The sequence below is a fragment of the Thamnophis elegans genome, chromosome Z (assembly GCF_009769535.1).
Source record: "Thamnophis elegans isolate rThaEle1 chromosome Z, rThaEle1.pri, whole genome shotgun sequence".
Lineage (NCBI taxonomy): Eukaryota > Metazoa > Chordata > Lepidosauria > Squamata > Colubridae > Thamnophis > Thamnophis elegans.
Genome location: NC_045558.1, coordinates 118,988,383 through 119,015,235, shown reverse-complemented (window position 1 = coordinate 119,015,235; position 26,853 = coordinate 118,988,383). Strand labels below are relative to the sequence as shown.

The 26,853-nt window shown below is 42.5% G+C and overlaps 1 protein-coding gene across 1 annotated transcript in view; it reads right to left on the bottom strand.

The window, feature by feature from the left end:
• Positions 1 to 25,534, bottom strand: part of LOC116522521 (brain-specific angiogenesis inhibitor 1-associated protein 2-like) — a 30,103-nt gene extending 4,569 nt beyond the window's left edge. The window contains exons 1-11 of the mRNA XM_032237451.1: positions 25,458 to 25,534; positions 19,597 to 19,672; positions 19,383 to 19,469; positions 14,950 to 15,011; positions 14,636 to 14,707; positions 13,536 to 13,673; positions 8,962 to 9,114; positions 6,723 to 6,917; positions 6,210 to 6,441; positions 925 to 1,126; positions 239 to 310 (exon numbers count right to left, since the gene is read on the bottom strand). Coding sequence (XP_032093342.1) covers positions 239 to 310; positions 925 to 1,126; positions 6,210 to 6,441; positions 6,723 to 6,917; positions 8,962 to 9,114; positions 13,536 to 13,673; positions 14,636 to 14,707; positions 14,950 to 15,011; positions 19,383 to 19,469; positions 19,597 to 19,672; positions 25,458 to 25,505 — 1,337 coding nt within the window. The 5' untranslated portion in view covers positions 25,506 to 25,534. The remainder of the gene's footprint in view (positions 1 to 238; positions 311 to 924; positions 1,127 to 6,209; positions 6,442 to 6,722; positions 6,918 to 8,961; positions 9,115 to 13,535; positions 13,674 to 14,635; positions 14,708 to 14,949; positions 15,012 to 19,382; positions 19,470 to 19,596; positions 19,673 to 25,457) is intronic.
• Between the last annotated feature and the right edge of the window lie 1,319 nt (positions 25,535 to 26,853).

Sequence of the window (26,853 nt, the reverse complement as noted above, 5' to 3'; positions counted from 1 at the left end):
AGCAAGCCCATGGTTCACAGTGGGTGAGGTTTTGTTAAGAACAGGAAGCAAAAAGCAGGATGTGACTGTGGGACATCTGCAAAAGGCAGCAAACATGGTCCAGTTGCTGATCACCCAGAGTGGTCAAAAGGTAAGTAACCCCAGGTATGTCTGTTGGAACTTTGATAGGTTGCTAAGTAAGTCAAGGACAACAATTAGTTTTGTTTCTAAATTGCAAGACTGAGGTGCCAGGACTTACCTGCTGAGTCCTTTGTTAGCTCCTTCAGCTGAAGGAAAGGGTCGTGTGTAGGAAAACGGAAACCAACCTTTCCTGAAAGTGTGAGGCATAGATATTTAAGACAGAAAGAAGAACACAAAACCTCTTTTTTGTTTTCTATCCCCAACTGAAGGAGGGGAGGTGACAAACATAGTTTTTAAAAAAATGACGGAATAAAGTAATGAAAAGAGGAAAGCTAGAATTCAGGTGGTCTTTGTAAACTCTTACCCCCACCCTGCCTGAATTATTATGGAGGAGAAATCAAATATTATAGTGGTTTGAATCTTAGACTAGGAACAAAGAGGGCTAGATTCAAATTCCTGCTCCACCACAGACTTCACAAAGCACTTTGGGACCAATTGCTGTTTTTCAACTTGAACTATCTCAGAGGAGGTTGTCAAAAATAAATGGGTTTGGGATGATTGGATTTATGGATAGGTTAATGTCAAGTCACAAACCACGATTTAGAAACTACAACAGGCTGGCTCAGCCACAAATGGCTCAGGCAAAACCAAAGCATATTCTGGCTTAGAGCAATGTTAATTTGCTGTCAGCTTTTTTTTCTGTCACAAAATCAGTCGGTTGCTAAGAGGCCAGTCGTAAATGGAGAACTACCTGCAGTAATCTAGTTTTTCTAGGGCAAAAGGAATAGAGGAGTTTTCACTTACATTCTGGTTGTCTCGTTTTCCCCATAATGCCAGCCATCCTTCGCCTCAGCCACCAATAACAGGATGATATCTCCCTCTTGGAAGTTGAGAAGGGTGCTGTTCTCTCCTGCCGAGTGGGAGAAGATTGCCTGGACTCTTGGACGCTCGGAACGTGGAGGCAGGATTGAAAGAAGATTAATGCGGGGCAGGGTCTTGTTCTCTACTGCAAGAAAGGGTGGGGAGGATAGGTGGAAGTTAATGGCATTCCTGTGAGGTAAGTTATGTTTTTCCCCTGCCTTTTTTCTCCTTAGGCAGCCCTCAAGCAATGTTTGTTAGCCCTCACAACTAGAAGATGGGTGGACTTCAACTCCCAGAATTCCCTAACTAGTAGCATGGCTGGTGTAGGAATTCTAGGAGTTAGAAGTCCACAAGTCTTAAGTTGCCACGTTTGGAGGCCTCTATGTTAGGGATGGGACACCAGGTTGCAATTCCATGTAAGAGTAACCCCTCATGGAAAATGCTGGACTTCTCTTGACATTTTTGCATCTTTCAACCAGTGTCCTCAGTTCCAAAAAAATGAAAAACAGATTTTATTCATCTTCTTGCAAAGATTAGCATTCACATTCTTCCAACACTCCAGATCAGTATTTAGGGAGAAGGATCAAATGCCAAAATCTTGGAACTACAGATAGTCCTCGACTTACAACAGTTCGTTTAGTGACCGTTCAAAGTTACAATGGCACTGTAAAAAAGAGACTTGGGACCATTTCTTACACTTTTCACAACGTTGCATGGTCATGAGATCAATGTTTGGGTGCTTGGCAACTGGTTCATATTTATATTTGACATACATACTGTATTTTGGGGAGTATAAGACACACCAAAGTTTGTTTGTTTGTTTTTTTTTTAAAATATATTTTATTCATTTTTCACATTCCATTTGCAATCACTTATATACAGGGTATTTACTATAAGAAAAGAAAAAAAGAAAAAGGGAATAAAACGAACAAATAAAAAGGAAACACAACTCATCATTCACAACCCCACCTAACCCTTCCATCCTCCATACACCCCATCTACCCCCTCCAACTTTCCTTTCTCCCTCTAACACTCCCCTCCTACTTCCCTTTCCCCTCAAACCTTTCTCCCCTTACTCCCCAGACACCCTCCTTACATTCCCCTTACTCCTTCCTTACTCCTCCCTCTTCTTTCCCTCTACCTCCCTCCTTGGTGTATGCCTTTATTCGAGTGTTGTTTGATCTGATAAAAGTAAAATGAACCAAGGGAAAAAAAAAAAAAAAGAAAGAAAGAAAAAACCACCGTATATAAATACATTCTTATTCTTATTAAGACTATTTTAACACCCCCCCACCCCCCCCCACAAATCCCCATCCCCAATCCTCCCGACTTCCCAGGGCCCACACCTGGCACTACCTTCTGTCTAAAATATCTTGTATACATATGGATTAAAAAATAAAAGTAATATGTCAAAAGAAAGAAAAACAGAAAAAAAAAGAAGAGAGAAAAAAAAGAGAAAAGAAAAAAGAAGAAAAAAAGAAAAAGAAACCACTCTTTGTGTTGATCTCAGCCCCCCATCTTTATCTATGCTTAAATAGTATAAATCATTCTATCTATATTTTATTCTCGTCTCTTACTTCTTTGCTATTTACCCCAACCTTCTGTAGACTCTCCCGTTCCTCTTCCTAAACCTCATGATCCCTTCCGATAAGATTTAAGCAACGTGGTTCATGCCACATATTCAAATATGACTTTACAGAAGAGTAATCTGTAAGTTCTAATAAGCTTTAAACAACGTAAATCATTCCACATATATTTTACCCTCATCCCTTGCTTGTCTAATGTTTACCACTATCAAATTTATGCTAACGTTAATTTAAAATCTAGCTCAAAGTAGTTTCACCCAGCTTTCCCTTCTAATAAGAATTAGTCCGCTTTTTCTACCGGAGAGAGGTCTCAAACCCCCATTCAGTCCTCAACTTTGGCGAGTATTTTAAAATGTCTAAATTCTCGATCTCCGTTTTTCTGCTTCTCCGAGGGAGGAAGGGCTACCCCCTCCATCTTGCAACCACATGGCCTGCCGTTTGCCTTCTCCTTCCGCTTGTCTCTCCTCTCTTCCAAGCGAGTCAGGAAGTCCCGCCTTCAGAATCCTGCAATAGAAATCTTGAGCCTCCGAAACAGAGTTAAGACGAAATCTTTGATTCTCAAATGTAACCGTGATGCCGGCAGGGGCCTCCCATCTGTATCGAATCTGTTGACTCCTAAGCTCCTTAGTTAAAAAGGTGTAGTCCCTTCTTGCCTTTAACATCTGGAAAGGTATTTCTTTGAAGACAATCAAGTTCTGGCCATCAACTCGGAGACTGTTATTATAAAACTTTTGCACAATCGCATTTCTAGATTCTTTTGTAGAGAAATGTATAATTATGTCCCTCGGGAGCTGTCGCTGTTCCGCTATCAATGAGTTCTGGCGATAGATTTTCCGAATCTGCCAATCAAAGTTAAGTCCCGGGCTTCCCACCGCATAGCTGAGGGCTTCAGCAAAGGTCTGTTTCAAATTCTCTTGCTCCTTTTCACGGAATCCTCTGACTCTTATTGCAAATGCCTTCCTATTAAAATTTATCATCATGAGCTGTTCTTCATTGTCTCTAATTTTTTGTTGTAAAATTTGAATATTGGTAGTCAAATTAAAATTAGCCTTCTCCAAACTTTCCAATTTGTTCTCTATTTCAGCAGAGTAATCTGACAGGGCAGACACGGCTGCAAACGTATTCGCCTTCATTTGATTAACTTTAGACTTTAAATCATCATATAGTTCCAATACAAATTCCTTAATTTCTTGTTTAAAGGCATTAAAAATTTTAAAGAAATATTCCTGTGTTAGAAATTCTCCAGTAGAGGGCATAGGAGACAAAGGCTGTGGTTCCAGTAAAAATTCTTTAAATTCTTTAGACACATTTGTAGCAAGACGCTTCTTTGACCTGGGTGCCATAATAAATAAACAAGTAAGCAGCGCTTTGCTCCCCTCTATTTCCAAAGAAGAAGAGTTTATTTTGTTAAGGAGCGGTCTGCAGGAAGGTAAAACCGGCTAAGTACATCCACTATCAATCATCCACGGAGAGAAATCGCCATTTTGAAGTCCATTTAGACAAAGAAGTCTCTAAGACAAATGGTGCTGGTATTTAAGATAGTAATAAAAGCATAAATCTCACAGGGGTGGGACCCGCCCGTATCAATTCTAGCTTGAAAAAACTTTGTTTTGTCCTGGGGGGGGCTAGCCTGTCTGGGGCTGCCAAAAAAAAAAAGGCAGCTGAGATTCATCACCATTTAACTTCCAAATAAGCAAGGTTAATGAAGGAGTAAAATTCTTCTATTGTGAAACCAAAACAAATGATAAGCAATCTCTTTTGTTTTGAATTCTTGTGAGGATTAGCAAAAAGTGTTCGTTATTACCGGAGAAACCAGCCTGCTCGGCGCCATTTTAGAAGCCTCTGAGTAAATAATTTTTCGGAGGAGAAAAAGAAAAGAAGCTAAAATGTTGATAAGCAATTATTGTCCACAGTAAACGGATCCAGCTCGTGATAAGAATAAATCAAACAAAACTTTGAGCAGAGTGGGAGAGACCTACTTTGTCCTGCACAAGGCAGTTTGAAGTTCCCAGCACGGACAGCCGTTCTGCCTTGGGCTAGCCCCCCTTTCCTTGCAAGCACAAAAGCTGCAAAAATCAAAGAGCATTTGCCAGCAAAACAGTTTCTTCTTTCCTTCTTGCCTGAAGGATAAGAAAACCTGATAAGACGTCAGATGGAAGATCCTCTAAACAGGTACGTAGCCAGGAATTCGGAGGCAGCTGATTTTTTGCTGCCTCCACCAGCAAGCTCCTCCCAGGAAGCCAAGACACACCAAAGTTTTGAAGAGGCAAATTTTAAAAAAAGTAGGTAGGTAGGTAGAGGGAGAGAAAGAGAGAAATACCGTAGGTAGGCAAGGAGAGAGAGTAGTTAGGTAAATAGGTAGGTAGGTAAAGGGGTAGAGAGAGAGAAAGAAATAGAAAGAGGGAGAAATACAGTAGATAGGTAGGGAGAGAGAGAGTAGGTAGGTTGGTAGGGAGAGGATTAGAGAGAGAGAAATAGAGAGGGAGAGAAATACAGTAGATAGGTAGGTAGGTAGGTTGAGAGAGAGAGAGAGAGAGAGACAAATACAATAGATAAGTAGGGAGAGAGAGAGTAGGTAGGTTGGTAGGAAGAGGATTAGAGAGAGAGAAATAGAGAGGGACAGAAGTACAGTAGATAGGTAGGTAGGTAGGTAGAGAGAAAGAGAGAGAGTAGGGAGGTAGGTAGAGAGAAAGAGAGAAAGTAGGGAGGTTGGGAGAGAGAGAGAGAAATACAGTAGGTAGGTAAGGAGAGAGAGTAGCTAGGTAAGTAGGTAGGTAGATAAAGGGGTAGAGAGAGAAAGAACTAGAAAGAGGGAGAAATGCAGTAGATAGGTAGGTAGAGAGAGTGTAGGTAGGTTGGTAGGTAGAGGATTAGAGAGGGAGAAATAGAGAGGGAAAGAAATACAGTAGATAGGTAGGTAGGTAGAGAGAGAGAGAGAGAGTAGGTAGGTTGAGAGAGAGAGAGATACAGTAGATAGGTAGGTAGGTAGAGAGAGAGAGAGTAGGTAGGTTGAGAGAGAGAGAGAGAGAGATACAGTAGATAGGTAGGGAGAGAGAGAGTAGGTAGGTTGGTAGGTAGAGGATTAGAGAGGGAGAAATAGAGAGGGAGAGAAATACAGTAGATAGGTAGGGAGAGAGAGAGAAGGTAGGTATGTAGGTGGATAAAGTGGTCGGGAGAGAGAGAAATACAGTAGGTAAGTAGGAAGAGAGAGAGAGAGTAGGTAGGTAGATCGATGTTTCCTGGTGTATTTATCCATGTGCTGGAGAAGGAAATTGCTGACAATCTGCAGCACCTAATACTTTGTTTCTGCTGGCACAGCACTTGATAAAAAAAAATACAGTACATACATGTCCTGGGGTCATGTGGTTCCCCCTTTTCAAACTTTGGACATGCAAAATCAATGGGGAAGCCAGATTTATATAACAACCTTGCTACTAATTCAACAACCGTGGCAAGAAAGGCCATAAAATGGGGCAAAACTTACTTAACAAATGTCTCACTTAGCAACATAATTTTGGGGCTCATTTGTAGTCGTTAGTCGAGGACTACCTATATTGCCGAAGGATATATTGGCTGAAACAAGATGGACTCAGAATGGGGTGCAAAACGATAGAACGAATAGAATGAATGCATAACACTCACCTACAGTTGCCAGGCGAGTTTCCATGGACATTTTGCGTGGAATTGGCAGAGTGCAAGAATAGCTGTCAGCAACCTTGATTTGTGAAGAGCTCTGAGTGGGCTTGGTGGGGATCAGACCTGGGGTGGTGTTGGTGAGAGGCGCGCTGATTGACAGGTGACTGGAGTCACGGGATCCCCGCCCACGGTGCAAATCCCCATTGAGCAGCAGTGTTCCTTCCTGGATTGAAGTCCGCTGTGGGAGATAAGTTAGGAATGAATAAATGCAGAGCGCTGATGAGATCTCATACAGGTTTTAAGAAGCATCCCCTTATCCTTCCCACCACCCCCTATAGAAGAAATGCATCTTCTTCCATGATCTAAAGGCCAGGAAAAACCCTCCCCATTCCTGCTCCAGGCCATATCGGAAGCTGCCATTTGGAGACCTCCATGGTTTTGGGAAATTCAAACCAAAACAGTGAAGGCAAAGGGAAAAGCTAACATCCTGTTTATCGGCCCTGACCCACAAACACTCACGTGACTTTGTCCCAATTCTAAAGGCTCTTCCAGGGTCTTAGAGACAAGGAGTGGATCCACGCCTGGGGCAGAAATGCCAGCTGTGGTGTTGTTGGCGGTGAGCTTGACCAGAGCCAATGCCCGCTCAGGTAAACGAGTAGGTTGGGTGCACGATGTTTGCCAAATGGGCAGTCTGCCTGACAACAGCTCCCGCACCTATTGCAAATGAGATTATGGTGGTTTGATAATCCTTTTAGCTAGCCAAGTTATATACCCTTTCTGAAGAGTTTCTGATGCTCTCTAAGCTTGGTTACAGCCGTGGTGGCACAGTGGTTAGAGTGCAGTACTGCAGGCTGCTTCTTCTGATTGCTGGCTGCCAGCAGTTTAGAAGTTTGAATTTCATCAGGCTCAATCAAGGCTGACTCAGCCTTCCATTCTTCTGAGGTTGGTAAAATGAAGACCCAGATTGTTGAAGCAGTATATAGGTCTAAGTCAGTGGTGGATTACAAAAACTTTTAGAACCTCTTCTGTAGGTGTGGTCTGCTTTGTGGGAGTGGCTTGCTGGGTGACCGGGTGGAAGTGGCTTGCCAGCCATGTGAATGGGTGGGTGTGGCCAACCTGTAAAATGTGATGAAACCCACTTAACAACACTCTTGCTTAGCAACCAATATGTTTGCTCAGGAACTCTAGCATTGAAGTGTGCAAGTCTTAAAGCTGCCAAGTTACAAGACCCTTGCACCCATAACCCTTTAGAAAAAATACCCCAGGGGTGTTCAAACTTGACAGCTTTAAGACTTGTGGACTTCAACTCCCAGAATTCCTCCTCTCACTCTTCATCTTGTGATGTGCGGACGGGCGGGGGGAGGGAGGTGGAACCGGTTCTAAACGGCACTGTAGAACTGGCAGGAACCCACCCCTGGTCTAAGTACTATTGCTATTGGTTGTTTTCTTGCAGATAATAATCAGACAACAAACAAGAAGTGCACAATATCCCAATCAAAGAACTGCCAAACAAGCCAACTGTTGAACAACCCAACCAAAAACCCACCAAGATCACTTTCACCAACAGAGCAAGCCACTGGAATATAAAAGAGAGCAAACCCCACTTCCTACTAGCATTGATGATGTTACCTGTTTGGATGATGAAATGCCTGCAAGAAAACAACCAAGCTCAGAGAGCACCAAGGACCCCTCATTTCAACTCTTAGCTACAAACATTCTCCTTTATCTATACCCTTTCTCTCTAAAACTTGCCAACAGTAGAAAATCCATTGAACTGTATTAACAAAGAATTGCTTCCTAGTTTGAAGAAGGAAAATGTCTTGGACTCTGCCTGCCTTTGATTTCAAGCGTTGACAGGAAGCTTAGTTGCAAAGATTAAATCTGATGCAGCCTCAATAACTATCGCTTCCTCTGGCAGAAAGTCTCTGTGCTGTCCACTTTGAATAAACAGATGTCCTTAACACCACTTCTAATTTCTTCTTCTTTACTTTAGAGAAAGTCTTTATTTATTTCCCATTGTTTCTCCTAGACGTTCAAGCAGGAATATGTGTTTTTGGGGTTTCCCTCTGGGAATCAAGACATATTGGGAATCTCATGTTGCCTTCCCCATTATTTCATTCTACAAGTAGTCCTTGACTTATGACCACAATTGCAACCAAAATTTCTGTTGTTAAGAAAGGCAGGTATAAAGTGAGATGCCCCATTTTAGAACCTATTTTAACAACCTATTTTATGGTTGTTAAGTGATTCACTGCAGTTGTTATGTGAATCAGCAGTCATTAAGTAAAGCCAGCTTCCCCCACTGTCTTTGCTTGCCAGAACCTGTCTGGAAAGGTCGCAAATGGTGATCATGTGGGATGCTGCAACCATTTTAAATATATGCAGGTTGCCAAGCTCAAATTTCATCACAGTGACCATGAGAAAGCTGCAATGGTCGCAAGTGCGAGGACCGGTTATAAGTCTTTTTTTCAATGCCGCTGTAACTTTGAACAGAATGGTTGTAAGTCAAGGACCATTAAACACGGGGAATGTTATATTTCCACATTACAAGAAGAAGTAACCACAGGGACAGTGTCAAAAAAGGCAGGATAGTGATCACAACTGAATTTTTTTCTAACAACTCTCTTGCAAATATAGAACCACAATGCACACAGGAGCCCTAGTCTCCAGGTTTTGCTGGAGGATGTCTAGGGTGAATTTGAACCCAAAGCATATGCTGGGAGGGGGGAGTGAAGGAGGCAAAAGAGAAGCAGCTCACCTTGCTGTGATAATTGCTGAAGTGCTTGGAAACAGCACACTGGCGATCCACCAGGAATGAGTACCGGCGCCGTTCCTCCGTCAGGGCTGCTTTGTAGCCTTCGGCCACAAACTGATCCAGATCGCTCTGCTTGGCGCTCAGGACTTCCACATACTAAGATGATGAGAGAGAGAGAGAGAGAGAGAGAGAGAGGGAGGGAGGGAGGGAGGGAGGGAGGGGGAGGGAGGGAGGGAGGGAGGGAGGGAGGGAGAGAGAGAGAGAGAGAGAGAGAGAGAGAGAGAGAGAGAGAGAGAGAGAGAGAGAGAGAGAGAGAGAGAGAGTAGACACCTCCCAATTGATCCAGAGACTGGACAATGGCCATCTGGTTTAATCAAGAGCAAAGCTTCATGGCGAATAGTGTCCTCAAGGTGTGGTCATGCAAGTCTTGATCAGTGTCTCCCAGTGGTAGCCATTTTAAGATGTCCGGACTTCAATTCCCAGAATGCACCAGCCAGCAATGAAAATTGAAATCCGGACATCTTAAAATGCCTTCCATTGGGCAACACTGGTCTAGATCATGGGTCACCAACCTTTCAGACTTCAGGGACCACTACATTCATAATTTAAAGCCCCGCAGACCACTAATATGGATGTTTAAAATATATAAATAGTATTTAGCGCAATATTAAAAAATGCAAATAATTTTTCTGCAAACCACCAAGATTGCTACCCACAATGGTGCAATCAAAACTCAAGCTATTTTTTAATTGGGTTGGACCTTAAATGAATCATTTTAATCCAATATCCTGACTTCCTTGACCATATTTTGAAGACACCCTCCCCCCCCCCCATTATACAGAATCCAGGAACCAAAAATATCATCCAATCAGGAGTCTTCCATCAGTGTGGAGACTTCAGTTCCGAGAATCCCCAGGATTGATTGATTTCCAAACTCTTCTCAAAAAATTTTGCATATTTTTAAGAAGCCACCATGAGCTGATCCTAACTCAAAGGCATCTTTACGTTGGCATATTTAAATAATTTGTGTATTTTAATCAGCAATCTTAAGAATTTTTGCTATTACTGTATCATTTGTCAAGGCTCTTGAAAAACGCAGCAGGTTAAAATGTGCCCAGTATAAATACAGTAAAATGTACTTATTAATGTTGCTGTTAACATGTTATTATTATTTCATACCCACTTTTGATGATCTATTACAGTCTTTCCCACACCCCAAACCCCTTATCTGCTATATTTTGTTGATTAGTTATTTCAACTCCTTCAATTTGTACTAAAGAACAAAACCAAAACATTCTATTTTGTATTCAGGTTTTAACATTTACCAAACATAATTTCTCCCTATTTTTCTGCTCAAGCCCCCACTAGATCCTAAGCATATTGCATGACTCAAGTACAGTATATTATTATCGCTAGCATATGGTTAAAGGAACCATAAAGGAACCATAAAGGAACCAAATGACAGCAGTCTGTCATTTTCCAGGTACATTAGATTTTCCCACATTTGTGCTTTGTGCACAAATGATGTGTGATGGCTGTGGTCCAAAACCCAGAAGGTTGCAAGACTCCGTGGCACGCCATAACCGCGAACGTCAAAAGCGCACCGACAAAACCGTGGCGCTAAAACCGCAATGTCAAAAGCGCACCGACAACAGCGCGCCGACAACAGCGCGCCGACAGAAGCGCGATTTAAGGTAAGGTAAGGTTTAGGGTTAGGGTTAGGTTTAGGGTTAGGTTTAGGGTTATGTTACAGCGCGTTTCTGTCGGCGCGCTGTTGTCGGCGCGCTTCAGCGCTCATTCGTCTCCGCGGTTTTGACGGTGCGGTTTTGTCACCGCGCTTTAGTCACACGCGCTTTTGTCGTACGCGCATTTGTGGTGGAACCGCAAGACTCCCCTCCTTAAATGAGGAGTACTCTGTGCTCTCTGAGCTTGTTTTCTTGCAGATGTTTATTACCCAAACTAGGTAACATCATCAATGCACTCTGGAGCATCAAGAGCACATATTTAGATAGATATTACCTCCTTTATTGGTACCATCCTTAAACATTTTAAAAGGCATTCTTGGAAGAGACACCCTAAAAGTTTTCATGGAACGTCAATCCTTTTATCCAGCTTGTATCATCGCAATCGCACAAAAAAGGAAGAAAATGTGTTAAGTGCTGGATACTCCATTGTCACTATGTGCTAGATTTTCCATTATTGGCACCTTAGGCTGGCAGGCAGTGGGCAATCTCAGAAGATACGGGCAAGAAAGGGTTATCCTGTGCCCCTTCCTTACTGCCCCCCTCCCCAGCTGCAGCAGGCCTTGATCCTGAAGTAATGGTTACTGTGGCAACAAGGTTGACAAAAGGAGCCCAAAGCTTGCTGTGGGGATTCCCAGGACGGGGAGGGGAGGAAGGAAGATAAATAGGGGATGCAAGGCACTAGCCCAGAGTGAGTCAGGGAGCCAGGAGGAAGCAGTGTGAATGCAGGATGAGTTGTGTCAGCTTGCCAGCTTGGGCACACCCGGCAAATACAAGACCACACTGGTGAGTGGCCTACTTTCTGGTGCAATACTGCACAGTAAAGTGGATTTCTGGCTTGCTTTTTGATTTTTTTTTCCCCTTTAGGACTGCATCCATCCCCTTTAAGGCTCAAAGGGGAGCAGTCTGAGGTGTTATTGTGCATGAGAAAAAGTGATGCAAAAGGAACACTATAGACAGGGCTCCAGCAAGGCAAATACATGTAGAAATAGGGTTCTGTAAATGTTCTGCATGGGAACAGGTCCTATAAGTGTTCTGCATGGGAACAGGGCCTGCAAATGTTTTGCACAAGAACAGTGTCTGTGTTTTGCACAAGAACAAGGCCTGTAGGTGTTTTGCACAAGAACAGGGCCTGTTCATGGACATCATACTGTGTGTACGTTTTGTGGGCAGGTGTGTAAAACAATCTGTGCATCAGGGTGATTTTCCCCCCTTTTTCACAGGTAGCCCCTCCACAGAGCTTATCTCTTTAAGCTCCAAATGGCTACAGAATATTAAACCTTTTCAAGACCTCACCTTCTTAGTGACCCCAATCTCAACACCAGACAGCAACCCAAGGAGAAGGCAGTGACCCAGACACACATGGGAAGGGGAGGGGGCAACAGCTGCCAGGTTTCATTTTTGTACTCTAGAAGACAGAAACTCTTAATGCACAATTGAGAGTAAGAGGCCGCTCTGAAGGACTGCAGAAACCCAATCTTCCAAGCATTTCCCCCCCCATACCATTTTTTGCATCCAGATTGCATCAATTTGCATTCTTAGTTCCACAAAACAACACAGGCCTCAAACTTTGTCAGATTTTAAAAATGCAGCACATCTTTGTAAGATGTCTTAACTAGATAAAAGATACAAAAAACCTGATATTCTTTGTAATAGCCAAATTATTAAAAGTATATTTTTGGAGGAAATGTGCTTATGCGCTGCCTGAATTTTAGCATCTGATGACTAAATTTATTTAGCATCTGTGGTTATTCAACTCACTCTGCCAATTTATTTTCAGAGTCAACCCACTTCCTCTTGTAAGTTGTTAGTGTAATCACGCACACCTAAGCTATTCCTATAAGTAGAACTACAATGGCCACTGTAAACCACCATCCTCTATACATGCCATTTGTAGAATTGCTTAGCGTATTGCAATTTGGTGTTCTCCAGGTGTGTTGGACATATCTTGTAGTTGTTAAGCAGCATGGCCTTGTTGGATGATGGTTATGAGGATTGAAAGCAACACGTCTGTTGATTGACAGGTTGAAATAGGTGTAGCTTTATGCAACTATGTCATGCATTACCTCACTGCTGATCCATATTAGTGGTTGCTCTTGTGTTGTGCAGGGAAATATATGTTACATGCATGATGCATAAGGGAAGTGAGCTTACCTATACAAAGGAAAATGGTATGGAATAAATAAAACCAGGCTGGAGTCTGCCGCACTAACAATTATGCATCAAAAACAGTGCTTTCAGTTGGCCTGATTCACACAAATCCCACTGCACAACAAATGTGTTTGGGTTGGATTTGGTCCAGTGTATTCTATGAATGCAGCCATTTGTCACTGTAAATCGGTATTTCTCAACCTCAGCCACTTTTTAAGACATGTGGACTTCAATTCCCAGAACTCCCCAGCTAGTTATCCAGCCTTCGGGCTGCAGCCCACTACCAGGACTTGAGTTGTTTGGAACCATGCCAGAAACACAACAAAACAAATCCAGTAACAAACCTGATTAAAGAAAAATTAATATAGAAGCTTTTGTAAAAAAAAAAACCATAACATTAGTTTGAGGAGTCAATTCTGTGCAAAGTTGATAAATCTGCCTGGTTGGGTAGATCATTTGTTGAACTCAGCAGAAGGGAGTCTGGCCTGTAATCTTTTATGTACAGCTTATATATAAACACGTTCATTGAACTGATGAAGTCTGGCTGATTTACCAATGACCTGAATCCCACACATCTGACAGGATATGACCTTGATCTCCTCCGGAAGTTCTCAATGTTCTCATTGTTTTCTTAATATTTCCCCTTGCAATGTCATTCTCCCTTCCCTTCCCCATCAAACCTACCTGCACTTCACGATCTCCATACTTCAGTGGGTTTTTGCTACTCTGGCATTTCTTTCGCAGTTTCTTCAGCTCAGTCTGACACTTTTCAATTGATTCAGCTTTGGTACGATGTTCTGCTTGATACTTTTTCAGAGTTGCCTATATGTTGGGAAACAGGAGTAAACAAAGCATTATGACCAGATCAGCTTTGAAGGTGTAGGATACTCCATGGTTTTCATATCAAAGCACAGATATTTCCTAAATTGCTGTCAAGTTCTGAATCCTTTTCAGCCAAAAACAGGTGGCCATGCAGATAGTCCTCACCTACTGTCTGCTTTGTTTACTGACTGTTCAAAGTTACAGTGGTGGTGGGGGATTTTCATTTGTGGCAAGGGGAATTCATAGAGAACGAGAAAGTAAAATCCTAAGTGATGTTTTGCCAGTCTGAATTGTAGTCACTAAGTGAAGACTATCTGAATGTTGACAAGAAGGAAAGTTATATCTAACATGATGGGGAATCAAAATCTATGCCAAATCGAGATACTAGATTTCACAACTTGGTGTCCTCCAGCTGGATCAGACTTTTAATTGACAGGAAGATTCTGGGAATTGAAATCCAATATATGTGTTAGATTTGGAAAACTGGGTTCCCTGAGGAATGCTGGCTGACCTAACTGTCAGGCGCAAAGAATCAGGACCCTTTGTAAGGTTGCAGAATAGATTTATTGAAGCCTATATACAAAAATGTGGTCAACTAAAGTTCAACAGAAAATTGGTGCCAGATAAGAGTCAATGGAATTCAAGAGAGATTGGACTTGCGGAGTGGTTATGGGAATGCAACGATTCTAAACTGATGACATGCTTAATTCCACCCTCCAGCTCTATCTGCTCTTCTGCTACACTAAGTAAGAAACCCCAAACTTAAAGCTGGGCTCTATTTAAGCCATATTTAGTTTCGGCTTACCACATTATGTCAACACGGTTTATGACAGCATGCTATGTGAATGCCGCCATTATGGACTGGATAAATATTTAATAATGAGGAAGAGGAAGAGGTCAGCCACAGAGAGATAAATCTGAAATCATGGACCAGAGAGATGTAGATGAATCTTTTCACTTACCATCAGATATTTCATATCCAGTTCCAGTTTGTGCTCCAGCTGGGATAGCATCTCAGAGTGGAAAAACTTCAGCTAAGAACAAGGGAAGAAAAAGCAGAGAAGGACAGATGACAATTGGGCAAAGGGAGTCCTTCTCCCTCCCTCCCCTCTCTTTTGAGTCGCAGAAATGGCTGGGAGTCACAATGACATGGTATTAGAAAAAATGGGCCTACATGTCCAATCTAGGACAAAAGAACATGGTGCCAAAATAAGCAGACTATTAATTTAATAGGGGCAGATCTGGTACTGGGTTAATACCACATACAGATACTCACTGTCTCCTCCAACTGTACTTGCATCTGCCTGTGGACTTCAGCCATCTGGAACAAGGTGTCACCTGCAGACCAAGACAACTGAAGGGTTAATTCACCCAAGGCAGTCCCTCCACATTTAAATATCTTTGTGTACCCTGCTTGCTTTCTCTGTCCCAGGATAATCTCCTTTGGAATTAATTCCATTCCCTGATGTTATCCAAAGAAACAGCTTTCAACGGGAACCAGCAAAGCAAGGCCTTTCATGCTCTAGAGGAGGGTTTCTCAACTTCAACAACTTTAATGCTGGCTGGGGAATTCTGGGAGTTGAAGTCCACACAGCTTAAAGTTGCCAAGGTTGAGAAACCCTGCTCTAAAGAGCTTTGGAGACAGCTGTGTACGTTCTGCCTTGAGTCAGCAACTATATACTTTAGTTACGGTACATTTTAAATTTAAAGAGATTGCATTTATGTAATACAAGGGTCCCCAACCCCCGGGCCTCAGCACACTGGGCAAGCGTGTGCATGTGAAGCTCCAGTTGTGCGAGCGGAGGGCGCTTGAACTAATGAGCGGGGGCTCCATTCGTGTGAGCGCTCTCCGCTCACACAAATGAAGCTTTGCGTGTGAGCACAAGTGCCCTTTGCTCGTGCGACTGGAGCTTCGCATGTGAGCACAAGTGCCTGCTGTTCATGGAAGTGGAGCTTTGCACAAGAATGCAAGCACCCTCCGCTCACACATAGAGCTCCATTTGTGGGAGAGGAGGGCGCGCACGCACAATGCATGCAGAAATGCAGATGTGCAAGCATGTGCCTGCCACTCCTCCCCCCCCACTGCACCAGGCTGGGCTGTCAAACTGGAAAGATTGACAGGTAATTCTCAATTTACGACCATTTGTTCAAAGTTGTGACGGTGCTGAAAAACATGACATATGAACAGCCTTCACACTTATGATCATCGCAGCTTTCTTCTGGTCACTTGATTGCAATCTGGGTACTTGGCAACCATGTCGCATTTATATTTGAGGAATCCCTGAGCCACGAGGTTGCTATTTTGCTAATTGCAACCTTTCCTGCCGACAAGCAAAGTCCATGGGGAAAATGGCAGAGAAGGTTGCAAATCATTGTCATGTGTTGCCTTGCTTAACAACTGTGGCAAAAAGGTCTTAAAATCAGGTGCAGTTATGTGATACTTCACTTAACAACCATATCATTTAACATCACATCATTTCCCAGTCCCAATTGTGGTTGTACATTGAGGATTAACTGTACAGGTAGTCTTCAATTTACACTAGATTAGAGCCCAACATTTCTGTTGCTAAGTGAGACATTCGTTAAGTGAGTTTTGCCCCATTTTATGACCATTTTTGCCACAATTGTTAAGTGAATTATGGAAGTTGTTAAGTAAATCTGGCTTCCTCAATGACTTTGCTTGTCAGAAGGTCACAAAAGGAGATTATGTGACCCTAGGATACTGTAACCATCATAATATGAAACAGTTGCCAAATGTTTAAATTTTGATCACATGATTATGAATGTTACTACGATCATAAGTATGAAAAATGGTCATAACTCATTTTTAAGTGCCATTGTAACTTCAAATGGTCACTAAGTGAACTGTTGTAAATCAAGGACCATCTGTATATCATGAATGTAGACAGGCATATCTCCCACATTAAAAAAATACAAGTAGTTAAGAGTAATAATAGCAATAGCAGTAGACTTATATACCGCTTCATAGGCCTTTCAGGCCTCTCTAAGCGGTTTACAGAGAGTCAGCATATTGCCCCCAACAATCTGGGTCCTCATTTTACCCACCTCGGAAGGATGGAAGGCTGAGTCAACCCTGAGCCGGTGAGATTTGAACCGCTGACCTGCTGATCTAGCAGTAGCCTGCAGTGCTGCATTTAACCACTGCGCCACCTTGGCTCTAACTTAAGAGACATGTAGAAATCTATTGATATAGAACAGCCTTTCGCAATAAGTCCCCTTCAACCGTGCTGGATATTTATAAGTCCCATCATCCACAGCCAGAAGAGCATCGGGTCTAATGTTGTCCTTGCCTACACTTAATTTCATTTACAAAATATGTTTTAATTAATGAATGATAATGTCCTCTGCTTTGTAACAAAATGTTTGCTACAAACGTAATCTGCATTCCAACAACTCCTGTGGTCCTCAAGAAAACTCTGGAGGCATTCATAGAAAATAAAATGCTAAAAATCCCCCAAAACAACTTAACGTAGCTTACGGATAGTTATATAATTAACTGTATCAGCAATAAGCCTGTTCTTGGGCTGCACCATACTTATTGATGTGCCAAAGGTGCTTTTTCAAGAGGCCACTGGACTTTCTTGTCCATGCCCCAACACTGGAAGTCTTTAAGAAGATGTTGGATAGCCATTTATCTGAAACAGTATGGGGTTTCCTGCCTAGGCAGAGGGTTGGACTAGAAGACCTCCAAGGTCCCTTCCAACTCTGCTATTGTATTGTATTGTATTGTATTGTTTTTCTTTGAAGATGTTTCGCTTCTCATCCAACAAGCTTCTTCAACTCTGACTGGATGGTGGGGAATGGAAGGATTTATTATTCCTTGCAGACAGCTGGTCATGGATGTGGAGCCTTCTTAGAACTACTGAAAGGAATGTGTTGTAGACTGGAGATAGATAATGTCATATCCCTCCCCCTCTGTGGAGAGAGGGCTGTTTAATTTTGACATAGATGGCCTCTTTGATCCCTCTTTCAAACCAGCTGTCCTCTCTGTCCAAAATGTGGACTTCACTATCTTCAAAACAGTGGCCTTTATCGTTTAAAGGCAGATGGATTGCTTAACCTTGTCCGGATGGGTTTGCTTTCCTATATTGTGCCATGTGTTTATGAAATGGTTGTTTTGTTTCCCCAATGAACAGATCTGCATATCTCCCACTGCATTGTACTGCACATTGGATGAGAAACAAAACATCTTCAAAGAAAAACAAGAAAGTCCAGCTGCCTCTTGAAAAAACACCTTTGGGACAACCTTGACCTGGATGACTGAGACTATCCATAGACGTACTTACTGATATTTGGGTGTCAGTGGGTTCTGACAATAATTAAATATGGGAGGAAAAATCCCTATTTTCTCTCAGTTGCAAATGGTATGTTTGACAATTCTTCCTTAATACAAAACTGTACAGCAGAAGCAAAATTCCCAGCTGATTCTGCTGAAAACACAACTAATTTTTTTCATTTCAGTTTACCTTAAATGCATGGAGTTGCTTCTCTCTGGGGGTGGCTTCCAGTATAATTTGGTTGCCAAATTATAAAGGTACCTGATCGCATAATATATACAGTATATGCAAACCAGAAAGGGGGAACAGATCACAATGCCAATCTTCCTAATGTAAGTCAGTTTTTCTCAACTTTGGCAACTTTAAGACATTTGGACTTCAATTCCCAGAACTCCCCAGCCAACAATACTCAGGCCACTATATCTGAGCTGCAAAAATTCAGACAGCAATTAGATGGCCACCCAGCCATGAAGAAAACACTGTATGTAATCATCAACCTACAACTACAATTGAGCCCCAAAGTTTCATTGTTAACCAAGGCAGTTGTTAAATGAGTCGTGCCCCATTTTACAACCATTTTTGCCGCAGTTAAGTGAATCACTGTAGTTGTTAAGTGAATCATGCAGTAATTAAACAAATCTGGCTTCCCCCATTGATTTTGCTTCTTGGAAGATGGCTGGGAAGGTTACAAACGGTGATGAGATGACCCCGGGACAATGCAACTGTTATAAATACATGCCAGTTGCCAAGAGCCTGAGTTCTGATCATTTGACCCTGATCGTAAGTATGAAAAATGGTCATGTCACTTTTCAGTGAAATTGTAACTTCAAATGGCCATTAAACGAATGCTTGTAAGTTGAGGACTATCTTTATTTCTTCCCACTTACTCCCTGCGTGGAATTTTGTAGTCTAGATATGTAGCCTGATTGACCAATTCTGTCCAAAGCTGTTTAACCCCCCTCCCCCAATACACTGCCAGTACATTTTCTGTGTCAATATCGGCTAAGAATTCTAGGAGTTGAAGTCCCAGATAAGGGACTTCAGATTAGGGAAAGTTATTTGTGTTGTACTTTGTGACGCTCCTACAGAAAAATAAATTTAGAATTTAGGGGTAAAAAGAAACCAGGCCAACAAAGAAAAACAGCAGCTGGACATTATCAAAGCTGACACCAGCCAGAGCAAAGAAATAGTGCAAGATGGGAAGATGTGTTCAGACCTGGCCCACAGAATCTCCAAGCACCCGACTCGGCTGAACAGATAACATCACCACAGAAAACCTAAATTCTCCTGTTTGTCTTTTGCTAGAACATTATGGCAAAGCCATAAAGAATTATCTACAGGAAGTGTGCCACAAGTGGTAATGTGGATTGTGGTTTTGGAAGAGACAAAAAAGATCAATTGGGAAACCTACCCAGCTCTTTGGATCCTTGGCTGTCACTGGCCAACTCACCAAGTTTCACCAAGCCATCAAAGTAGCCCTTGGCAGCAACAGAAACCCCTGTAAAGATGGACAGTGGGAGAGAACAGACATCAAATAATGAGATCTGAATACAGATGTTTCTCCTTCATAGGACCAATGTTGACCTGATTCAACGTCAGTGAGTTAGAATGGGGTATTCCCTTACCTGACAGGGCTTTTTGATAACTTTTCCCCATGGTAACAAAATTCCTTAAACTTGGATTGAACTGGTCCAGGATCACCTTGTCAGAATAGGGAAGAAAATAAAACATAAAATATTCTAGCCTGATACAAAACTAAGCACCTCCACAATCTCCAGAGAAAACCTGAAATGTATTCTCCCAAAGATGCTTTTTCAAAAGGCAACTGGACTTTCTTTTGTTTTTCCTTGAAGACATTTCACTTCTCATCCAAAAAGCTTCTTCAGTTCTGACTGAATGGTAGAGAATGGAAGAACTTACATTCCTTGCCTGCAAGGAATACAGATAAAAATCCTTCCATTCTCCACTATTCAGTTAGTACTGAAGAAGCTTCTTGAATGAGAAGCAAAGCATCTTCAAGGAAAAACAGAGAAAGTCCAGTTGCTTTTTGAAAAAGCACCTTTGGGACAACCATGACCTGGATGACTGAGAATCTCTATAGATCTAAGGTGGGTTTTTACTTTCCCAATACAATCTAACATGAATTTAAAAGTACATAAACTTTGGCAAGATCACCTTTAGCAACCTCTGAGCTTGAAAGTGGATGTAGCTTTTTGGAAAAAAAGATCCAATATATGTATTTTGTTTGAAACAACAAAGGATGAACCTAAAAAAGTGACATATCTTAAAAAGGTTCGTAAGGACAAAAATGTAATTGTTTATGTTTATAACTTTGCTTTACAAATGAAAATTTAAGAGCAAAACCAAGCAAAACTTTACAAAAAGCACATATCGTAGTATCTAAAATCAAACTATATGTGCATTTATTTTATAAATACAGTTTAATTTCCCTATTTTTCACATGAATATGAAAGATTTGATTATTATTTGTATGATAAAAGTTAAATAACCCAAATAACGAAGGTGAGTTTTGGGCAAGTAAATCTAGTAAAGACGTAACTCTTCTTTAGTCACTGTAAATATATGTGAAAGAAAAGAAAATACGGGTTATGTGGAGAGAAATACATTGATCAGAAATATGGAAAAGATGCAGAAGTGAGGAGAATATGATTTTGTGTGTCTATGCATGATTGTATGATTGTGTGTGAACCCATTTCACATAGCAAACTTCAAAAATAGACAAAAGATTTGAATAAGAGGCTACAGCAGTTTCTTGTTGGCATATTTGCTGTTCATACTACAGCAAGTTTCCAGGCATATTCAGACACATCTTGTGTTTCAACTTTCTAATTGGGTCCTAAGCAGTACTATAACAGAGCTAATAATATATTAGTACTTGACTTACAACCACAACTGAGCCCAGCATTTCTGTTGTTAAGTGAGACATTTGTTAAGTGAGGTTTGCCTCATTTTAAAACCTTTCTTGCCGCAGTTAAGTTAATCCCTGCAGCTCGTAAATTAATAACCCAGTTAAGTGAAACTGGCTTCCCCATGAACTTTGTGTCAGTCCCGGAAGCCATCTTTTATCTTTGGGACTTCAGGCCTGCCACGTTTTCTACTGAAGGAAAGTGGGAGTGAGGTTATACAGAGTGTGGGCGATGTGTAGTCAAAATAAAAAAAATTTCTTAAAAAGTCAAGGTTGCTTTGTCCTTGCAGCTGCAATGAGGTAACTGGGAGGCATCTCCAGTCTTGGATAGTGCCTGATTGGATCCTGTGATGTACATGTGGGTGCTGGGCTGGGACTTGAACTTCCACTTGGGTGGGGAAAACTTGGAAACCAAGCTCTCCAGAATACCCTGTCAGCCTTGGAGGCCATCTTTTTCTTTGGAGCTTCAGGGCTGCCACAATTAGTGCCTGGGAAAATGGGAGGGGGGAATTGAAGGAGTCGGTGGAGAATTAGCCATAACAACATTCCTTTCTTCTCTGGGAGTCAAGGGCATTTGGCCTGCGCCTGGATGGGAGCAACTGGGGGTTCTTTCCAGTTGGGACGATGAAATGATTGGGACATGTGATGGACTTGTGGGTGCAGGGGATGGATCTTTGACTTTCTTTTGGGTGGGGAAAATCTGGAAACTCTCAGATTCGGGTTTTCTCAAATGGGCCAAAAATGAACCATTGAGGAAACTCAAGGCTCGGAGTCTTCTTTCATTGGGGGTGTTACTTGGAACCCTGACATTTTGCTTATCAGAAGGTCACAAAAGGTGGTCACATGATGTTGGGAATACAGTAATGGTTGTAAATATGAACTGGCTCCCAAAAATCTGAATTTTGATCACATGATCATGGGGATGCTGCAAAAGTTCTAACTGTGAAAAACCGTCATAAGTCACATTTTTCAATGACATTGTTACTTTGAACGGTCACTAAATGAACTGTTGTAAGTCAAGGTCTAGCTGTATTATAAAGGCGAGGAGAAGGGTGCAAATCCTCTCAACTCCTTTTTATTCTACTTCAGAAGTGGACCACCTTCTTGAAAGCAAAGCTTAAATATTTGACCTGTGGGGAGGAGGGCAATCAAGAGTTATAATAGGAGCCTTAGGTCTTACAGGAACATAACATCATCCCTTAAAGCCTCATAAAAGGTGAAAGACACTGACATTTTAAGAAGCAAAAAGAGTGCTTAACAGTTGCAAAAAGGGACCCACACATAGCCATAGATCACCTCTCTCTCATTACCTCAGATCATGCAAGTGGTGGATTGATGCTTAGCAGGGGTCAAAAAATGAAGATGATGCCCACAATTGTCAATCAAACCCTTGCCCTTTTTTATGCATGTTTGACCCCTTCCCTTCAGACATCCCTAATGCCTAGAGAGAAAATGGAGCATTATAGTGGAATACATGTGGATAAATGACAACAGCAACTGGGTAGGAACAAGAATGGATGAGGCGCAGATCACTAGAACAGGCTAAAATGTACTGGTGGCAATGGTGAGAAGAATAGATAGAGGAAGCATGATTGAAAAATGGCAAAGGGGAGAATTTATTTTATGAATTGTCTGCAGATCTGGCAGAAAACTGGGACAACCACATTAGTGGTTGAGTTTGGTTAAGTGGTTTGTTGTAGTGCCACCAAAAAACCTACCCTTTATGGTGGGGCCAAATAGGGTGGGTAAAAAATTCCAGATGTTGACTGTGTCATGTGATGAACTCACAGCCCCACCTCTTTTTATACCTGTCCATCACAAAGACCCAGCTGTCATTTTGACTTTTCCCAACTCTATCTCCTCTTGAACAGGGCTGCCCACCTATAAACTTGAAATTGCATCAACAATTGGTAGATGAGTCACAGGAATCTTCACGAGATAAGAGTGCATCTGTTCAAGTCCCTGGCATATGTGCCTGGATACCATTGAAATGTTCTTCATGGGGAACATTTCCTACAAACAAAAAATCCAGCCCCGCGAGCCATTGTAGGTTCTTCTAGACTAGAGATGCTAATCTGTTCTTGCAGAGATGCTTTCAAAAAAAATTAATGTAGAGAAATGGCATCCCCTCTTGAACTCAGAAATAATACAAAAGTCAATCAGTTCATTCCCTCCACATGTCGCTGCATGTGTAATCCAGCCATGTGTCATCACCTAGAGCAGGAGTCTCCAACCTTGGCAACTTCAAGGCATGTGGGTTTCAACTCCCAGAGTTCCTCAGCCAGCTGGCTGAGGAACTCTGGGAGTTGAAGTCCATATGCCTTAAAGTTGCCAAGATTGGAGACCCCTGACCTAGAGGGCATGTTCCTGCCTGGCACTAAAAAGAGGCATCAGGTCAAATACAAGTCTCTGTTGGCTTCCTTTCTAGGCATCTCCTTCTTGTCAAAGTCAACCAAACCAACAACCAAACCATAAACAGTAATTATTATGAATGAAGGCAAATATACGTGTCCTAGCATAACGTTGCAAGATGCAATCTGGGTTAGTCACTGGGACCAGAGATTTAGTCTTCCAAGCTATTGGATTCATGCTTGAATCCATCCTCAGGGAATTTCTCTCCACCAGAATGTGCACAAGTCCGAAAGCTCGTAAGAACTCTGGTCCCCAGATTGGAGCCTGCAACAGTAATTATTATTTTTAGGAGCATGTATCCACTACTCATTGTGAAACAGGGTTAGAATGCAGATTTGGTCCAGAAAGATCAGGATGACATTTGTCACTCAACCAATGGGTCTAATAAAGTCTCCATCTCATTCTGTTCTACCCTATAAGCTTGTTGTGAGTCCCATATCCTTGGCCTTACTGCAGAGACTGGCATACAATATTCCCATTTTTTAAGAAATACTGTTGAGTAGCCACCATTATAAGCTTATTGTAGGTCCCATATCCAGACTTGACCTTCCCTCAGAGACTGGCATACAATATTCCCATCATTTAAGTAATATTGGTGAACATCAACAATAGAGTCCAGCTTCCCACAGGCATTACTATCCTCATGATTCCCATTCTGCAGACCTTCAAGGAGATTTTCTGCACCCCCCCCCCATGAGGATGGTTTGTCCCATGTCATGCCAGACGTGGCTTCCCTGAGTTATGGCAGCAACAAGCAGGGAGCACAGGAACCCCTGGCAGATGTGTGTTTCCTTTACAGATAAGGAAATAACCAGGTTCAGTTGCCATCAAGATAATTAGGGAAGGGGAACCAAATGTTTCAAAGGAGGGGGAGCAAATGGGTTAAGTTTCGTTTTTCATCCCCAGCCAAGCTGGGGGGTGGGGGGGGTGGCAGCGATGGTGTGTGATTTGGCATGAAATTTCCCTCGTTTCCATTGGTTGGAGAATACCACCACCAAACTCTTCCATCTTCACCAGAACCTAACCTGCCAAGTTCCCTGCCTTCTTGTATTGATTTGTTTTTATTATTATTATTATTATTGAATTTATATTCTGCGGTTTTTTTCCCACGTGCGATCTCCAGGAAACTTTCCTAGAGAGTCTGCCGGTGAGTTTCAAAGAAGGAACCGAGGTTTTTTTTAAAAAAAATCTTTGACGAAGTTTTCCCAAATTGTTCCAGCCACACACCCAAATTCACGGTGGTTCGGGCTCCAAACCACGAAGCCGAAGCAAAGGCAAAAAGCTTTCAATCGGCATTCGACGCAATGGGCGTCCCAATCGCTACAAACCGTTAAATGTGTCCGCTAATAGTCATAATTCGCATCAAACTTTCCCCCCCCCCCACCTCTGCAAATTTCTAGGTTTAGTTTTAGTAACCAGGCAGTGGATTTTTAACAGAAAGAAAGAGAAAACTTACTAACTCCTGGTATTAATTTTGCCTTGGAGTCTGGCATTTTTTCTACATCCAAAACATTGGAGGGGGGAGCGCAGAGATGGGAGGGGGCTTCTGAAACATTATGTCCCAATTCCTCTTTCCACGCACCTCCTGTTGCTTCTACACACACCCCCCTCGCACCCTCCGATTTTTAGGAAGCGAACAAAAGGCTGCGAAGACCGACCAGAAAGCCAAAATGTTTGATCCAGCGCAGAACCAAGGCGGAAGGGAAAAATGGAAAGGCAAACTTGGATAACGAATTGAGTCTGGGGAGCAGGAAGGGGGTATATGCTATGCCTGGTTGGGGGGAGAGAGAGAGAGAGAAAGGGGAGGGGGCGAGGCTAGAAGGGATCGATCGATGGACCAGCCAATTTGCGGAGGTGGAATAAACAGGAGAAGACGGAGGGAGTCATGAAAAGAAATCCAAGGCAACGGAAAAGAAGAAGAAGAAGAAGAAGAAGAAGAAGAAGAAGAAGAAGAAGAAGAAGAAGAAGAAGAAGAAGAAGAAGAAGAAGAAGAAGAAGAAGAAGAAGAAGAAGAAGAAGAAGAAGAAGAAGAAGAAGAAGAAGAAGAAGAAGAAGAAGAAGAAGAAGAAGAAGGGACGGGAGGGAAAGGGAGACAGAAATAAGTTTTGGAGAAGAACCTGTAGCAAAAGTATAAGGAGTGCGGCTCACCCGATAGACGTTTTCGGTCAGCCGGTTCACCTCTTCCGAGCGGGACATGATGATGTCTGGGCGGTCAGGGAGCGCCAGGGGCCTGGACGAGCGCGCTGGAAAGGAGGTGGGGCGGGGTGAGAGCAAGGGGAGGGTCTAAAAGTGGGGGGCGTAAAGGAAGGGGATAAGCAGCCGGATCCACCAGGGAGCAAAAAGTCAAAAGCGGCGCCGATCTCAGCTGTGTGCTCTGCACGCCGACCAAACAGAGGTTTAGGTCTGCAGACTTGGCCTGCAAACATACGGATGGCCACTAGTGGCGCTCCAGATGTTTGCAGCCCGGATCTGAGAACCTTAACATGTCCTGCTCCAATGAAGTAGGGGAAAGCGGGTCAACCACTCGCCGAATCTACAAAGAGGGCCAACGTGTGTGCGCCAGTCTATACATACTTGATAATAAGTTTCCTGGCTATGCTGAAAGTCTGTAGTGCGACGGTTCTCCACCTTGGTAGCTTGTAGATGTGTGGGTGGGGAATTCTGGGAGTTGAAGTCCAGGCATCTCCAAACTGCCAAGGTTGAGCAACGGTAAAGGTTCCCCTCCCACATATGTGCTAGTTGTTCCCGACTCTAGGGGTGCTCATCTCCGTTTTAAAGCCACAGAGCCAGCGCTGTCCAAAGAGGTCTTCATGGTCCTGTGGCCAACATAGCTAAATGCTGAAGGCACATGGAGCACTGTTACCTTCCCGCCAAAGGTTGTTTCAATTTTTCTACTTGCATTTTTACATGCTTTCAAACTGCTAGGTTGGCAGAAGCTGGGACAGCACTAGAGATTCAAACCACTGAACTGCCAACCTTCTGATTAACAAGCTCTGCATCTTAGCCACTGAGCCACCATATCCCTGGTTGAGCAACGGTGCTGTAGAGCAAAATTGACTTTCTCTGAGAGAGCTTACATGCTTACAAAAAGTTGCTAATGGCTACAGGCAATGGTTCATCATCACCATCATTCCAGCCATTGTCTATCCACTGTAGGATGAAGGCCTCTTCTGCAAGTTTCCAACCAATATGTTCTTGAGCTTTTCTTTGCCAGTTGGGCCCACAATGCTTGCTGATGTCATTCCTCCGTTTTGTTTTAGGTCTCTTTCATAGACACTTTTTATCATGTGGGATCCGTGCTATGACTGTCTTGGTCTGTCTGCTATCCATTCTTCTTGTTATATGATCAGTCTATTTACATTTCAATTCTTTTACTCTTTTGATGCCATTTTATGTTTTTATTATAGGATAACGCAGGGGTCGGCAAACTTAAACAGAGCTATTTGGACACGTTTCCCACAGAAAACAAAATACCGGGAGCCACAAAAGTCCTAACTGGAAGCCCCCTGTTCAATTCTAGAGCTGACCGGAAGTTCAGTTCCCC